The 19,235-nt window shown below is 43.2% G+C and overlaps 1 protein-coding gene across 1 annotated transcript in view; it reads right to left on the bottom strand.

Annotated features, from left to right (window-relative positions):
- Positions 1-2,515, bottom strand: part of LOC135107292 (uncharacterized) — a 35,393-nt gene extending 32,878 nt beyond the window's left edge. The window contains exon 1 of the mRNA XM_064016966.1: positions 2,247-2,515. Coding sequence (XP_063873036.1) covers positions 2,247-2,296 — 50 coding nt within the window. The 5' untranslated portion in view covers positions 2,297-2,515. The remainder of the gene's footprint in view (positions 1-2,246) is intronic.
- Between the last annotated feature and the right edge of the window lie 16,720 nt (positions 2,516-19,235).

Below are 19,235 nucleotides of genomic sequence, written 5' to 3'. Positions count from 1 at the left end.
CTTGGACGATTCTGGGCTTGCTCCTCCTTCTCCTCCACCCTCTGACTACTTCATGCTACCTATTAAAATTCTTCGCAATGATGTTTTCCATGCCCTTGCTGGTCTAAACCCTCGGAAGGCTTATGGACCTGATGGGGTCCCTCCTATTGTTCTCCGAAACTGTGCCTCCGTGCTTGCACCTTGCTTAGTCAAACTCTTTCAGCTCTGTCTGTCAACATCTACCTTTCCTTCTTGCTGGAAGTTTGCCTACATTCAGCCTGTTCCTGAAAAGGGTGACCGTTCTAATCCCTCAAACTACCGTCCTATTGTTTTAATTTCCTGCCTATCTAAAGTTTTTGAATCTATCCTCAACAGGAAGATTCTTAAACATCTATCACTTCACAACCTTCTATCTGATCGCCAGTATGGGTTCCGTCAAGGCCGCTCTACTGGTGATCATCTGGCTTTCCTTACTGAGTCTTGGTCATCCTCTTTTAGAGATTTTGGTGAAACTTTTGCTGTTGCCTTGGACATATCAAAAGCCTTTGATAGAGTCTGGCACAAAGCTTTGATTTCCAAACTACCCTCCTACGGCTTCTATCCTTCTCTCTGCAATTTCATCACAAGTTTCCTTTCTGACCGTTCTATTGCTGCTGTGGTAGACGTTCACTGTTCTTCTCCTAAATCTATTAACAGTGGTGTTCCTCAGGGTTCTGTCCTGTCACCCACTCTCTTTTTATTATTCATTAATGATCTTCTAAACCAAACTTCTTGCCTTATCCACTCCTACGCTGATGATACCACCCTGCACTTTTCCACGTCTTTTCATAGACGTCCAACCCTTCAGGAAGTAAACATTTCGCGCAGGGAAACCACAGAACGCTTGACTTCTGATCTTTCTAAAATTTCTGATTGGGCAGAGCAAACTTGGTATTGCTCAATGCCTCAAAAACTCAATTCCTCCATCTATCAACTCGACACAACCTTCCAGACAACTATCCCCTCTTCTTCAATGACATTCATCTGTCCCCCTCTTCTACACTGAACATCCTCGGTCTGTCCTTTACTTATAATCTGAACTGGAAACTTAACATTTCTTCTCTAGCTAAAACAGCTTCTGTGAAGTTAGGTGTTCTGAGACGTCTCCGCCAGTTTTTCTCACCCCCCCCCCCCAGCTGTTAACTCTGTACAAGGGCCTTATCCGTCCATGTATGGAGTATGCTTCACATGTCTGTGGGGGTTCCACTCATACTGCTCTTCTAGACAGGGTGGAATCAAAAGCTTTTCGTCTCATCAACTCCTCTCCTCCAACTGACTGTCTTCAGCCTCTCTCTCTCATCACCGCAATGTTGCATCTCTAGCTGTCTTCTACCGCTATTTTCATGCTAACTGCTCTTCTGATCTTGCTAACTGCATGCCTCCTCTCCTCCCGCGGCCTCGCTGCACAAGACTTTCTTCTTTCTCTCACACCTATTCTGTCCACCTCTCTAACGCAAGAGTTAACCAGTATTCTCAATCATTCATCCCTTTCTCTGGTAAACTCTGGAACTTCCTGCCTGCTTCCGTATTTCCACCTTCCTATGACTTGAATTCCTTCAAGAGGGAGGTTTCAAGACACTTATCCTTCAATGCTTTGGACCCCTTTTATGGGACTGGCATTTCAGTGGGCATTTTTTTTTTTACCGGATTTGTGTTGCCCTTGGTCAGTGTCCCTCCTACATAAAAAAAAAAAAATCTTGAGTGATGAATGTTCGAAAAGCTTCATGTAAATTAATATTAAAACAAAAAATGAGAGAGAGAGAGAGAGAGAGAGAGAGAGAGAGAGAGAGAGAGAGAGAGAGAGAGAGAGAGAGAGAGAGAGAGATAGGCTACTCAGGATATAAAGCACGTACTTATATCAGCGGCCACCAGCTGTTGACTCCAACTCAAAAGAAAAAAAAAATCCTCTCTCTCTCTCTCTCTCTCTCTCTCTCTCTCTCTCTCTCTCTCTCTCTCTCTCTCTCTCTCTCTCTCTCTCTCTCTCTCACACACACACACACACACACACACACACACACACACACACACACACACACACACAGAGAGAGAGAGAGAGAGAGAGAGAGAGAGAGAGAGAGAGAGAGAGAGAGAGAGAGAGAGATTATTAAACACTGTACAGAATCATCCATCCATAATACAGTGTGCGTACCATCTAGCCATCCAACCATTGAGCCACCCGAGGCAACCCCCCCCAAAAAAAACAAAAAAATCCTTAAGTCGTGACTCACCTAAGAGGAAGAGGCTCGGTCGTCGTTGAGTCACATTGTAGACTTGTCATGATTTTCCTTCACTTAAATCTTCGGCTGTTCTTTCACACCTCCCTCTCTGTTCTCTTATTATTCTTTGTCCTTATTTTGTTTGTAAGGTTAAGGTCTCTCTCTCTCTCTCTCTCTCTCTCTCTCTCTCTCTCTCTCTCTCTCTCTCTCTCTCTCTCTCTCTCTCTCTCTCTCTCTCCACAGCACTGGGTCGTCCACCACTCCACTCGCATCTGCCGCATTTTTTGGGTAACTTGAGCGAGGTGTGGTGTCCGCTCAGGTGTATGCGAACAGTCACAGGTGTTACAGAGAGTCATTAAAAGTGAGTCAGGTACGTATTTAGAGTTGAATTAGGAGAGAGAGAGAGAGAGAGAGAGAGAGAGAGAGAGAGAGAGAGAGAGAGAGAGAGAGAGAGAGAGAGAGAGAGAGAGAGAGAGAGAGAGAGACTCACACACACACACACACACACACACACACACACACACACACACACACACACACACACACACACACACACACACACACCTATAACATGCATTCATGAAGGAAGGAGGAAGAAAGGTGCACAGATGCTTTGAGGGTTTAAGGTAGTGGTTGTTGCCGTGAACGAATTAGTCATCTGTATAGTGAGATTGTTTTCTGTGTCTACCTACAATTGGGAGCGGCAAATTGGTGAGCTTTTTTTTCCCTCTTTTCTTATTTCTTATTTATTTATTTATTTTTTGTAAAAGGTCTGTCACTTTCGCTCATTAAAACGGAAAAGGTGCAAAATTAAAGTTATTTAAGAGGAAATTACTTTACTTTCAATAAGATTTTGGAGAAAATCACTTTGCTTTCATTAAAATCAATAAGAAAAAAGATCTCTGCAAACGCACTGAGATTAGTTTACAGCCATTTGCAGTCCCTGGGTGAAATAACAGGAAAATAATAGATGCAGTTAAACAGAAGTTGAACTCAGGCGGCATAACGGGTACTAATATGTATTCATCCACATACATGTATTAAGTACCTCGCCAGTCTGTACATTGTTGCTAAACTCTATACCAGATTTCTGCAGTTGAAGATGTTGAATCCCCAACTACTGTCAGAGCCGGGAATAGTTATTTTCCTCTTTTTTCTTTTTTTTTTCCTCCTGTTATATTTATTTCTCCCAAGAGATCAGCAAATTAAAAAAGATTGTGAAATTTGAAATTGGAGAGAGAGAGAGAGAGAGAGAGAGAGAGAGAGAGAGAGAGAGAGAGAGAGAGAGAGAGAGAGAGAGAGAGAGAAAACAGGATGAATGTAATTTATATGCACTCTTTCACCATCATGAGGAAACCAAAGGGGCGGCGGCCAAGAATGCCTTTTAGTCATTACAGTTTGACGTAACATGATGAAATGTTTTCATACGTTAATCTGACTGCAGGAGTAGCTTTCTGGTGGCCTTCACTTGCATCACATAAGGATACAGCTCCCGTGCACAGTAAAGTGAAACGGAATTCATGAATGTTTGGTTCGTTTCCTTCAGACATAGTGCAATTTTTGTATTTTTGTATTTTTTTTTATGTTACCCAGTGTTTTCTTTATTATTTTCTTTATATTTTTTATTACTGACTTGCATGCACTATAATGTTATTAACGAATATATATATATATATATATATATATATATATATATATATATATATATATATATATATATATATATATATATATATATATATATATATATATATATATGTATATACACACACGTAGATTGGTAAATGAGAAATCTTTATTATTATTATTATTATTATTATTATTATTATTATTATTATTATTATTATATAAACATAGATTGGTAAATGAGAAATCTTTATTATTATTATTATTATTATTATTATTATTATTATTATTATTATTACTACTACTACTACTACTACTACTACTACTACTACTACTAATACTACTACTACTACTACTACTACTACTACTACTACTACTACTACTACTAGTTACTGCCAGAGAGAGAGAGAGAGAGAGAGAGAGAGAGAGAGAGAGAGAGAGAGAGAGAGAGAGAGAGAGAGAGAGAGAGAGAGAACACTGAGTGTGAATGGGATGGGGAGAAAATCTTTTGCTGACCTGATAAAGTTAGCCTCGGCCGGGTTAATGGAGGTCAGACAGGGACTTCAAAGACTCCACACAAGAAACATGTGTAGGGGGCACCCAACTCTGCCCAGCTGCCCTGCCCTGGGGCAGAAGTAGGTATACTGTAGATGGGAGCAGACGTCGTGAACGAACGTCTTGCATTGAGAGTGATTTCCAGTCTACAGGAGTTAAATGACCCGCCAACACGTGAGTTTCTTGACTACAACATACTCAGTGTAACATATATGTCCTGTTTTTAGGTAAGAGTGTACAGTAGCACAATTTGTAATCTTATTCTGTAAGACTGAGACTGTTAAGCTTCCAATGTGCGTAGTAACGTAAACCTATAATCCTATTCCATAGGGCTGAGACTGTAAGTTACCATTATATATCTGTCTTTATGAGAATTTGCTCGTGTTCCCAGGTTTTGACAGATTCAATCAATACATCGAGTCAGCGTGAAACGGGTCTCATTATCCTGCACTGATCGCCCCAAGAAAATGGCGATAACAGTCAAAACGTGAAGGGTCGGCCGCCGTCGACGGATTGTGGATCCCTACGAGGACAAGAGCAGAGCGGCGGGACTGAGTGAGCAGGGCGTGGTGCTGGGAGGACGGCAGAGCGAGTGGTTGCCCGCTGGTGGTGAGTGGTAACTGTGACGGAGACTGGTGCCACATTTGGCCAGCGGGAACTGGTGAAACGGTCGACCAGCGAAGAGACGTCTTGCGCCCGCACCGACGGCCACAGAGTGAGGACTCGCTAGTTGGGCTTAAGGATTAAGGATAACAGTGGGTCAGGCGCGTGCCCACGGACGTACATATATACATACATACATACAAACATATATGAGGCGCCTAGAGCCAGAGTAACGTAAGCACCGGAAACAGAAAACGGAGAAAAAAGCGATCAAAGTTTTGCAGCATTCAGAATGCAATATCTCCTCAATTAATTGAGATAGCAAGTAGGACTTGGCTTCAAAATATTTGTTATTGCATGTGGTTTACAGCCTATACCTGGGCATTTAGTGAAACTGAAGCATTCTGAAAGGCTAATGGATGACTGCTTTTTTTTTTTTATCCGGTTTATTTGTGGAAAAAAAAAAACAATACTTGCAATATTTTGTTTATCAAACATGCATGTATTGTTTATTCCTGTTCCTGTGTCAAGTTCTTTCAACAGCACGTAGTTTATTGAGGTTCACCACAAATGAAGCCATTCTTGATTGATGTACTAATTTTATTAAGCAAAAACGTAAACGACACTCGTGCACATACTTCCTAATCTGACCACCTAATAACAGGGGAGAATGAGAAACGGTAGAAAAATAGCTTCTGTATGTAGCCATTCTGTAGTGCAAAATTACCGATGGCCCAAAATTCTCTGTGCAAGACTGTGGCTATCGGCAACGTAATTTTATCAAAGCAGCCATCAGCACAGGGAGACCTGCGCCTGTACGTGGCGGCCTATAGACCTGCTCACGTATGCTTCTCCCATATTCCTTCGTCTTTTAGATAAGATTTGCCTTCCACTCTGCAGGATTACGCACTTTTTCTTCCCCTAAAGTGTTCTGACTCCTCAGGGGGCATGTTGTTGTCCGCCATAATGATGAAATCTTGCGTATTAGCGTAAAAGAAAGGCAGTGTCATTCAGTGGTGGCGAGCTGGCGGAGGGTGCATGAGTGTCTGTGGGTGTGAGGTGTTGGGGAGGCAACCTGCTGTCAGTCGTGTCATGTGAAGCGCAGCGCGTGTCGTCATTAGCTCGCTGGCTGCTAGGAGGGAGTTACTTCATTCTGGCACCAGCCGCTCATCGCCTTGCTTCGAGAGCGACACGAAGGATCTACAGATAACTGGATGTGGGTGGATTTTCGATCCTATATGCGGTGTCCATTCTGACTTCTACTCTGTTTCCCGCCACAGTAGGAAGGTGGTGGAAGACAATGCGATAAAAATTATCTTTGTCGAAGTGACGCTTACGTTACTCTGTCTCTAGGAGCCTCATATGTTCTTTGTGCGTTATTCATTGCTGGCGAAACTCTGTCACATAGTTGCAAGTTTAATTTAAGTTTACACGTGCACAATTGTATTTACGTATCGTGTAGTGCCTGTGTCCTCGCGCTGGCGAGATACTGTGTAGTGACTGTGTCCTCGCGCAGGCGAGACACTGTGTAGTGGCTGTGTCCTCGCGCTGGCGAGACACGTGTGTGGTGGCTGTGTCCTCGCGCAAGCGAGACACTGTGTAGTGACTGTGTCCTCGCGCAGACGAGACACTGTGTGGTGACTGTGTCCTCGCGCAGGCGAGACACTGTGTAGTGATTAGGTCCTCACGTAGGCGAGACACTGTGTAGTGACTGTGTCCTCGCGCAGGCGAGACACTGTGTAGTGACCGTGTCCTCGCGCTGGCGAGACACTGTGTAGTGACTGTGTCCTCGCGCAGGCCAGACACTGTGTGGTGACTGTCCTCGCGCTGGCGAGACACTGTGTGGTGACTGTCCTCGCGCTGGCGAGACACTGTGTGGTGACTGTCCTCGCGCTGGCGAGACACTGTGTAGTGACTGTGTCCTCGCGCTGGCGAGACACTGTGTAGTGACTGTGTCCTCGCGCAGGCGAGACACTGTGTGGTGACTGTCCTCGCGCTGGCGAGACACTGTATAGTGACTGTGTCCTCGCGCTGGCGAGACAACGTGTAGCGGCCGTGTCTTCACACTGACCGGACACGCAGTTCAAAGGATACAGTAATCAGTAACGACTCTACTGACCAAGGACATAAGAACATAAGAACATAAGAAATAAGGGAAGCTGCAAGAAGCGACCAGGCTTACACGTGGCAGTCCCTGTATGAAACACACCTACCTATTTCCATCTGTTATCCCCATCCATAAACTTGTCTAATCTTCTCTTAAAGCTCTCTAGTGTCCTAGCACTAACTACATGATTACTGAGTCCGTTCCACTCATCTACCACTCTATTTGAGAACCAATTTTTTCCCATCTCCTTCCTAAACCTAAATTTTTCAAGCTTGAACCCGTTATTTCTTGTTCTACCCTGGTTGCTAATCCTAAGAATTTTGCTTACATCTCCCTTGTTATAACCCTTATACCACTTAAAGACTTCTATCAGGTCCCCTCTTAACCTACGTCTCTCTAGCGAATGTAAATTTAACAGCTTCAACCTCGCCTCGTAAGGAATACTCCTCATCCCCTGTATCCTTTTAGTCATTCTCCTCTGTACTGATTCTAATAGACCTATATCTTTCCTGTAATGTGGGGACCAGAACTGCACAGCGTAGTCTAGATGAGGTCTGACCAGCGCCAAGTATAACTTTAAATTACTTCCGGCCTTCTACTTTTAACACTCCTAAAAATGAATCCTAGTACCCTATTTGCCTTGTTTCTGGCTTCTATGCATTGTTTCCCTAGACGGAGTTCAGAGCTAACTATAACTCCTAAATTTTTCTCGTACCCTGTACCTACCAAAGTTTGGTTGTTTAATGTGTACCTATTGTGTGGGTTTCCTCTACCTACGCTAAGCACTTTGCATTTATTGATATCAAATTGCATTTGCCATCTATCCGTCCATTCATTCATTCTAAGTATGCCTGCAAGGCGATAGCATCCGATTCTGACCTAATTAATCTACCTATCTTTGTGTCATCCGCAAATTTACTAACATCACTACTAATTCCACTATCCAAGTCATTGATATATATTAGAAATAACAATGGCCCTAATACTGATCCCTGTGGCACCCCATTAATTACATGACCCCACTCGGATTTCGAGCCGTTTATTACCACTCTCTGTCGCCTGTTACCAAGCCATGACCCTATCCAGCCTAACACCTTCCCATCTATCCCGTGTGCCCTAACCTTTCTCAGGAGCCTTTGATGGGGTACCTTGTCAAATGCTTTACTAAAGTCCAGATATAAGATATCATAACAATCACCATTATCCACTGCCTCGTACACCTTACTGTAAAAACTTGACAAGTTTGTCAGGCAAGACTTCCCCTTCGTGAAGCCATGCTGTGACTGATTTATCAAGTTATGTTTGTCTAAATGTTCCCTAATGTTCCTCGCTATTATTGACTCTAACATTTTACCTACAACTGAAGTTAAGCTGACAGGTCTATAATTAGACGCTAAAGTTTTATCTCCTTTCTTAAAGATGGGTACTACATTAGCCTGCCTCCACATTACTGGTACCTCACCCGACTCCAGTGATTTCCTAAAGACAGAAACTAACGGCTCACTAATAATCTCTTTACATTCCTTAAGTACTCTGGGATATATTTCATCAGGTCCTGGTGACTTGAACTTTTTTAGCCTATCTATCTCCTGTTCCACTATCTCCCTAGTTATGGAAATATCTGTCAGCTTCTTATTCTCATCTGCCCTAAACACCTGTTCACTATCTGGCATATCCTGCATGTTTTCCTGGGTGAAGACAGTTAAAAAATAATAATTCAGAAGTTTACTTATCTCCTCCCCAGAACTAACCAGCTCCCCATCTGCTGCCTTTAATGGACCTACAGTATCCTTATTCTTCGTCCTGTATACCTGATAAAATCCCTTGGGGTCCGTCTTCGCCTGGCTGGCTACCTTTAATTCATAATTGTCCTTAGCTTTCCTCGTTAACTTCCTGATTGTTCTAACTAATTCATTATATTGTGTCCTTAAAACTTCTTCACCGGCCTTAATCTCTTATATATACTTCTCTTACGCCCTGTATAATGCTTTAACCTAGCAGTCATCCATTTAGGGTCATTTTTTTGTGATCTTATTGTTCTATATGGGATATTTGCTAACTGACCTGTATGAACTTTATCTACGAAATATTTATACAATTCATCTACATTTACTTCACCTAATCCCCTCATCTCGTCCCCTACCATCCTCTCCACTCCCTCATCTACTCGCCTCGACCTCACCTCTCTCATTTCAGCATGACCTGACATTCCAACATATTCACACCTATCTCTCCCCTTCCTCTTTCCTCCTCCCTTCCGGACACATCTTCCCTCCTCTTGTCCTACACCCTCACGCCTCACCTCACCTCTCTCATCCTGCCTTATCTCTCTGAACTCCGTCCCTGACCTGACCTTACCCTGCATCTTTTGCCAGTCCACTCCTTGGAGGTACCTTTTTAATTCTTCAAAATCTGCTCTCCTAAAGTCAGGTATTTTACTAGTGTTTTTGTTTCTAACAGTTTCTTCCCATTCTAAATTGTACCTAATTTCCCTATGGTCACTGTTACCTAGCTGTCCTCCAACCTCTACCTGCGTGACTGCTTCCTCCCTGTTAGTAAGAATTAAATCTAGAATATTATTCCCCCTTGTGGGTTCTACGACTACCTGTTTTAAAAAATTATCCTGAATTACCTTAAGAAATTCCTCTGCTTCCTTGTTACCCACCATCAGACTCCAGTCGATATTCCTAAAATTAAAATCTCCTACCACACATACCTGACTGTACCTGCCTGCTCTATTTAATTCCTGCCACAGTGAGGTGTTAATTTCCTCTGTACTGGTCGGTGGTCTGTAAACTGCCCCTAGTACTACTGACTGCGATCCTTCCTTAATATCTACCCATATCGACTCTGCTTTGTTATCTGTTTTAATTCTATTGTTCATACAACACTGTAATGTGTCCCTAATGTATAACGCGACGCCTCCTCCTCTCCTGTTTTCCCTATCTTTATAGAACATTGTATACCCATCTATCTTAATCTCTGGATTAAATACATTTCTTGACATATCTAACCAAGTTTCAGTTAAAGCAATGATATCAAATTTCTCTATGCTCGCTATTCCTCTAAGCAAGTCTATTTTATTCAGAATACTTCTACAGTTTGTGTAGTAAACACTTAAGCTATTTCTCACCATCCCTGCTACCTTTTTAGATTTAACTATTTTGCCCCTCGCCTTCTCCTCACTACCCCTTCTTCCCTCCCAACTAACGAAAAAAGTGCTGGAGTGCAGTTACCTCCCGCTCGAGTGTTTTGGCCAAAACACGAACACCCTGGCGTGACAAATGCACTCCGTCCCTGGCGTACAAGGTGTCCCTACCATAGAAAAGGTCCCAGTTGTCAATGAACGTCCATCCATTACTCCTACAATGATTCGCAAGCCTGCAATTCACCGTAATAGCCCTGGACAGCCACTCAGCACCAACTCCCCTCCTCGGCAAGACACCACATACCACGGGGATCCCACCCTTGTCCCTAATCCTGTCCAAAGCCTATCGAAACCTCCTGATAAGCTCCTCACTCCTGACCTTAGCAAGGTCATTCTCTCCCGCACTGAGAAAAACAATGGGCTTGGTCCCATCTTTTTCCAAGCATGTGTCTAGCCTATCAGCTACCTTCCCTATCCCAGCCCCCGGCAAACACACCCTCGACCTACGCTTCCTATCCCTAGCACAGAACGCACTATCTAAGTGCCTAACCTGACTATCACCAAACACAAGCACTCTACCTTGGGGCAGGGTAACTGCATCTGCCCCCTCCTTCTTGCCTCCTCCCGCCCTGTCCACCTCCTTCTCCTTCCCTTCCTCCAGCACATTGAAGGGATTCTTCGTCTCCACGCAAGGTGCCCTGAGGACCTTCACCCTCTTGGCTCCCCTGCACACAACTGACCACTGCTCCTCCGTCGCCTTACTAGGTAAGGTGACGGTGGGGCACGACCCTCCCACAGGTACTGAGCTCCTCTCATAGAACTCAGCCTGCAGGTCTGAGATTCTCTCACGAAACTCAGCTTGCACCTCCGAGATCCTTCGATGGAACTCAGCCTCCACCTCTGAGACCTTCGCAACGAAGGCCTCGAGAACAGGAGAACTAACACAACCAGTCGACTCAGCAACACAAGGCGCCATGTCTACACTATCCAGCTATATTAGTGTCAGGTCACTGCTCACTAAACACGTCCGTTCACTAGGAACCCTGACCTGAGACTGGACAAGGCAGAACAAAGGGAATCCGGCAAAGGGATCGATAAGGTGGCCCGAAGAACATCACCTCAGGAACTCGTAGAGGTTGAGTCTGAACTGGATCAGGTAAACCAGGGGGAGCAGGTAAACCAGGGGGAGGATAAAGAATCCTCTGTACCTGCGCTTGATGTCTCGTCGGGAATGCTTCACCAGGGGGAGCACAAAGGGCTCAACAAGACAACGGAGGCTGATGGGTCACAGAATGATGGATTTGCCAAGCTCAGAGGCTTACAACTCTCAAAGAGAGTGACACCCATATTTAGTGAAGGAATCTGTTTTGAATTTTGGGAGTTTAAGCAAGCTTTCCAACGGCATGTCGAAGTCATGGGTATGCCTGCTATCGTCAAACTAAAGACGCTAGTTTCTGCTTACACTGGACAGATTAGAGGTAAGGTCCAGGCATGTATGAAGATCAAAGATCCTAACACTGGGTATGAACGTGTGCTAGAACTACTTGAGGAGCGATATGGTGATGAAGACACTTTTGTGGATCAAATGGTATAAAGAGTCTTACAGTGACCTTCTCTGAGAGCAGGGGATGTAAAAGGCTTAAGGAAGTTCACTGATGAACTGGAGGAATGTTTTCATAATTTGACCATTCTAAATCAGGTAAAGGAGATTGGTTTACACTATGTAATGTACCTGCTAGCCAATTGGTTGCCAAGAAGGGTAAGAGAAGATTACGTCATACAACAGGTGGCCTACAAAGGAAAACACAAAGAAAGGCCTGGGATACATTGGATGATACAATTTGTTCGTGATGCAACAACTAATGCAGAAGCCATCAATGAGCATGACCAAGTGCCAGTAGCAAAGGACCGAGAACGAACCTCGGGAATATTACAAAGGAAGAGAATCCTGGGTCTCACAACAAGCTCGCTTACTCTGAGTGACCAAGACAGATCGTGCCCAGCATGTCTTCAAGGACCACACTCTCTCACAGTGTCAACAGTTCCTCGCTATGAGCAATGAACAGCGTCTCTCATTTGTCAAGGGAAAGCGTCTCTGCTTCTCATGTTTCAGCCTGAATCACAGGGCTTATGAGCGTCATACAGCAAAGAGATGTGGGGTGAAAGGGTGCCATAGAGCCCACTCATTTCTCTTACACTCTGATTCCGACATCATAGGTCTAAGACAGGTTTCACAAACCAAGGTAGCAGTGGGATGATTCCGACATCATAGGTCGAAGACAGGTTTCACAAACCAAGGTAGCAGTGGGGCAAGAACGAACCCTTTGGGGCTGACAGAAGAGAAGTATCCTTCCTCAGTAACATAAAGAGAGCTGGCCCACATGATATGCTCGAGAACACATGTCCTACCCTCAAACGTCAGAGGCAAGATAAATCATTGATTGACATATCAGTTGTGACACTGATGACAAACCATATCCTTGAGACATTGAAGACTGAACCTGAACTTGATACAAATGTCAACGAAGAAGCAGAGAAGCAAGGGCCTTTCCTTAGGATAACAAATCCCTATAAATGGGTTAACTAGGATAGAGCCAGAGGAACAATAAATAATAACAATGTCAGAATAAGAGAAATGAATTATCGGTGACAAAGGAGTGAGAGTGAGAAGATAGTGGCTCTACCCATTCTGAAGGTTAGAGTAGAAGGTATACACAACAGAAACCAATCCTTCAAAATCAAAGACTGAATCTGAAATTGACACAAACGTCAATGAAAAAGCAGAGAAGCAAGGCCCTTTTCTTAGGATAACAAATCCCTATCAATGGGTTAACGAGGATAGACCTGGAGGAACAATGAATAATAACCATGTTGGAATAAGAGAAATGAATTATAGCTGACAAAGGAGTGAGAGTGAGACGATGGTGGCTCTACCCATTCTGAAGATTAGAGTAGAAGGTAAACACAACAGAAACCAATCCTCCGTCATAACAAGAGCTCTCTTAGATACGGGTAGTGACTGTACGTTCTGCACATGTAAGATTGCTAGACAGCTACAAGACAAAGAGAAAAGGGTTAAGCTTTCCCTCAGTACAATCTCCGAGAAGGGGAATAAACTTGACACAGAAGAGGTTTGGCTCAAGATAATGAGCGTGGGTGTAAAGGGTGTCTGATCTATCACTGTTCCCAATGTGCTAATGATTGAAGCACTACCAGATTACTGAGATCTTTGGCTGCAACCTCCAGGAACATCAGTGAAGTAACACATCACCAAGGAATAACAGTACTAGAACAACTCCCACAAGCAGTAGATGTTATAATAGGACTAGACACACCTAATGCCTTTGTGCCCTTAGAGGTGATAAAGGGTGGAGATAGGGAACCTTTTGCAGTACGGACCCCCTTAGGTTGGACAATTAATGACCCCATGTTAAGGACAGACCCAGTTGAGATGGAGAACCCTTCGCAGTATAATAATAATAATAATAATAATAATAATAATAATAATAATAATAATAAACAGTTTATTATTTAGGCAGTATGAACCCCTTACTATGAAACAATTAAGGTCTGTGTTAAGGACAGGCCCAGAACAAGTGGCGATGGGTTACTTGGCTACATTGAATACACGGGACTCAATTGGTTTAGAGGAACAAGTAAGACAGTTGTAGGAACAGGATTCAGCCTATGATGACAAAGAGAGAATGTCAGTAGAAGACAAGAAGATGATGACTTTGTGGTCACAACCGATTGTACAGGTAGATGGACATTACCAGCTGCCAACCTCATTCCACCAAGATGACCCTAAATTACCAAATAATAAAGTGCTTGCTGAACACCGCCTTTGGAGTTTAAGGAGTTGCCTCATAAGGAATCCCGGGCTCAGACAATGGTACCGACAAGAGATGCAATGTATGATCAGTTCAGGTTTGCTGAACGAGTAGAAGATGGTGGTAAAACTGGAAGGACCTGGTATCTTCAACATCATCCGGTACTAAACGCCAAGAAACCTGAAAAACTGAGGATAGTCTTTGATTGTGCGGCTGAGTACAAATCGATACCGCTGAACAGCCAGGTCATGCAAGGACTGAACTTGAACAACAAACTGATAGGAGTCCTCATCACGTTCTGTCAAGGGAGAATCACTATCATGGCTGACATCGAAGCTATGTTCCACCAGGTGAAGGTGTCTCCCACAAACAGGGATGTACTAAGGTTCCTATGGTGGGCAGACGACCAGCTCGCTGATATCTATCGCATGACAGTTCACCTCTTTGGGGGTGTTTGGAGCCCATCCTGTGCTGGACTTGCCCTACAGCGGGCATGCTCTGAATGCGGAAAGAATATGCCAGAAGATATTACCAGAAGTGAACAAAACCTTTATGTCGACAATTTACTTCTCTCAGTGGATCCCTTGGCGAGATTTTTTATTATCACTCATTGATTGAGAACCTTACTTTTAAAAAACGGTTTCAAGCTTACCAAGTGGATTTCAAATAACAAAGGAGCACTTAAGATTATCCCAGAGATGGAAAGAGTAGCAATGCCAAAACAAATAATGCTTGCAGAGAAGAAGACACATACCAAACGTGCAGTGGGACTTCTCTGGGACCTCCAAAGGGATGAAATTAGGGTAATGGTACAGTCCACAGAGAAGGCTGAGACTAGGCGGGGTATCTTAAGCATGGTCAGCTCTTTATATGATCCTTTAGGTCTCCTTGCTCCAGTGATTATATTTGGTAAACTTATCTTCTAAGAAGAATGTCTAAGAACCACTGCATGGGATGAACCACTTACAGGTCTGAGTGAGTTGGCCTGGCTACGGAGGAAGAAGGGACTTCATCATCTATCAGGGGTGAGAATACTGCGGTGGTATTTGCTTGAGAATGCAGACCAACTGACAGACATACAACTGCACCATTTTAGCGATGCCCCCCAATAGGCGTATGGGTCTGTGTCTTTTTTAAGGACAACTCGTAAGGATGGGTCCTATTATGTGGCCTTTGTATGTGGTAAGGCCAAACTAGCTCCGATAAAGAAACTCCCCATTCCTTGTCTTGAGCTGTGCGCTGCAGTTCTGGCCGCAAAGGCCGACAAACAATTGAGAAAGGACATAGAACTAACTGTTTCCCAGTTCGTGCTCTGGACAGACAGTGCATCAGTGTTTCAATACATAAGGAATACCAAGAGGCGTTTCCTTACCTTTGTAGCAAATTATTTGGGAATGATACATGATATGTCCGAGCCTGAACAATGGTGATATGTCAGCTCAGACTCAAATCCTGCTGACGATGCTTCTCAGGGAGTAGAAGGAGACAGATCCACCAGTGAGAATCAATGACTATGGGGAACCTCATTTTTTGGCCTGGATGAGAGTGACTGACCTACATACCCACAACAAATCTCAGATCTTAGTGACAGTGATCCAGAAGTGAAAAAGAAGTGTACTGTGTTAACCTTGCAGAGCAATGGGGAAGAAGACAGCATCAAGACCCTGATCATGTGATACTCATTATGGCACGGTCTCTTGGTAGGAGTTGCTCGGATAAAGAGATTCCTATGTTGGTGTCAGAGGAAGTGGACATATGGAAGAAATGAAGACGAGCATTAAGCCTAGAGAACTGGAGGAGGCAAGGAACGCTATCTTGCGTATAGTGCAAGCGGAGAGCTTTGCATCAGAAAGACTTACATTACAGCACCAGGGTATGGTAGTGAAAGTTAACCTCAGCTGCCTAGATCTGTTCTTAGGTGATGATGGTTTAATTAGAGTTGGAGAGCGGTTGAGGCATGATAATGGACAATCTTCACTAGGGAATCCCATACTGTTGCCCAGAGATAATCATGTCACAAAACTCATTACTGAAGAAGTGCACACTCTGAAGGCTGGACATTCTGGAGGTGAGCATATCTTAGTGTTACTGTGAGAATTATACTGGATCCTACGGTGTCGCAGCTTGCTAGATCGTATAATATGAAACTGTATAACCCGCCGTCAGAACAACTGGAGAGCCACACATCAACGACAAGCGGACCTACTAGAAAATCGGATTAAGGCAGGAGAAAAGGCCTTCAACTATTGTGGGGTGGACTGTTTTGGGACCTTCCTGATCAAACAAGGATGGCCGCGGGTCAAAAGATGGGGATGCATTTTTACACGTCAAACTACCCAGGCCATCCATTTAGAGGTTCTGACATCCCTGAGTGCGGACATATATCATCACTGCTCTCTTGAGATTCTGTGCTCGAAGAGGCTCATCTAAATGCATTAGGTCTGACTATGGAACTAACCTGATAGGAGCAAACAAGGAACTACAAAGGGAACTACAGGGAACTACATGAGGATAAGGGTGTGAAACATGCACTCTTGATGAGGCGCATTGAGTGGGTTTTTAATCCACCTGCGGCTCCTCACATGGGTGGAGTCTGGGAGAGACAAATCTGCACTGTAAAAAATGTTCTTTCCAAGATAATTGGAACGCAAATTCTGGATGACAACAGACTCAATACTGTATTCTGTAATGTGGAGGAAATTGTGAACGGTATACCGCTTGCGCTGAACCCTAATGATCCGAATGACCTGGAACCACTCACCCCACTACACCTATTGAGGACCGAGTCTATCACAGTGGACACTGGGAAGGAACCACGCATAAGTGACTCTTACAGACGAAGTTGGAAACATGCCCAATTCCTTTCTGACCAATTCTGGAAAAGGTGGACTAAGGAATACTTGCCACAGCTACGCCAGAGACTGTGGAACATCACTCCACAACATAATTTTCACATTGGTGACATAGTTATCGTTGCTGACCAACAGCTCCCAAGAAATCACTGGATGTTGGAAAAGGTTCTGGAAGTGATGCCAAATGATGACGGCCTGGTACGGAAGGTTGAAGTAAAAAACCAAGGGTTCAGTTCTCCTATGTCCAATTACGAAACTTTGTCTCCTAGAAGGCGTTGCAGATTTACAAGACTCGGGATCCCTGCGAGACCCAGGGGTACGACCCTCTTCAAGTGAGGGGGCCCCAGGCCCCCAGTGATTCTCAACACTTGGCAGAACCTACAGCTTAATATAGTCATTAGGCATGACTCATAGTTTCGTGCAAAACCTGACAGAGGGTGTGTTACTGCCAGAGAGAGAGAGAGAGAGAGAGAGAGAGAGAGAGAGAGAGAGAGAGAGAGAGAGAGAGAGAGAGAGAGAGAACACTGAAGATGGTAATGGATGGGATGGGGAGAAGATATTTTGCTGACCTGATAAAGTTAGATAAAGTTAGTCAGATAGGGACTTCAGACTCCACACAAGAAACATGTGTAGGTGACACCTAACTCTGCCCTGCCCTACCCTGGGGCAGAGTAGAGGGGAACAGACGTCGTAAACGAGCGTCTCGCATTGAGGGTGATTTCCAGTCTACAGGAGTTAAATGACCCGCCAACATGTGAGTTTCTTGACTAGAACATACTCAGTGTAACATTTATGTCCTGTTTTTAGGTAAGAGTGTACAGTAGCACAATTTGTAATCTTATTCTGTAAGACTGATACTATTAAGCTTCCAATGTGTGTAGTAACGTAAACCAATAATCCTATTCCATAAGGCTGAGACTGTTAAGTTACCATTATATATTTGTCTTTATGAGAATTTGCTCGTGTTCCCAGGTTTTGACCGATTTAGTCAATACATCGAGTCAACGTGAAACGGGTCTCATTATCCTGCACTGATCGCCCCAAGATAGTGACGATAACAACAACAACAACAACAACTACTACTACTACTACTACTACTACTACTACTACTACTACTACTACTACTACTACTACTACTACTGTATTATGCTTCATTTGTTCGTATGCACAAAATATAATCCTTTTTAACCAGGGGCCGGCAGGACTAAAAGAATGTCAATGACGTGTGTGTGTGGCACTTTGTTTAGGCTATGACGTGTGATTCTGGTATATACTGTACATAGATACAATTTGTTATTATTATTATTATTATTATTATTATTATTATTATTATTATTATTATTTGTGTGTGTGTGTGTGTGTGTGTGGGTGTGTGTGTGTGTGTTATATTAATAATGATAATAATAATAATAATAATAATAAAACTATGTAACAAAATTTCACTTTTGTCTTGTCCTTGGCCCCAAACCATAATTTCCCAGTTATTTCCACTTAAAACATTACTAACTTATTACACTAGTTCACTCCAACTCTCAACACAGAACATGTTATTTAGCATACATTTGTTTGTTCTTCCATCATTACTTGCATAACACTTCCATAACCACCAGCATCACTGTTGGCGGTAACAAAAATATCAACCTCTTTTTGATGTTTTCATTATATGGTGTCATTCTTCAATACCATCCCTACATCGTCAGTAATATTGTACAATACGGAATATTGCGCAATAATATTGATCGTGCAAGGCTCTCTTTAATAAAGGGGGAGGAAGTGAACGTTACTACAAGGAAATACCGCATTAAATGTAGATTGTCAGATACCATTAGACAATTGATACAGATCACTTCTGGAGTTCTTTGGCCACGAGAGTTGCGACCACCACCCTTGACTGTGACAGTACACAGTACACAAGAGGGAGGAAGATAAGAATTAGGATTTTTCTAATGAGAGATGTAAATTAAATACCCACATTTTTTTTAAATACGTCTCATATATATATATATATATATATATATATATATATATATATATATATATATATATATATATATATATATATATATATATATATATATGAGGCGTCGCGTGCAGTAGTTACACTCAAGCGCCACTCCGTAAATCGAGATCATGTTATCACAGAGTTCTGCGAGGTCTGTTCTATATGGTTATATGGTTGTTGAGAGACATCACTCAGAAAATAAGGTTGTAAGTCCATAATAATAGTTTAGATTTTGGACCTTTTTGGCCAAAGGGCTGCTTTAGCCTATGTATCGGTGC

Source organism: Scylla paramamosain, chromosome 15 (assembly GCF_035594125.1).
Source record: "Scylla paramamosain isolate STU-SP2022 chromosome 15, ASM3559412v1, whole genome shotgun sequence".
NCBI lineage: Eukaryota > Metazoa > Arthropoda > Malacostraca > Decapoda > Portunidae > Scylla > Scylla paramamosain.
This window is presented reverse-complemented; position numbering and strand designations above follow the sequence as displayed.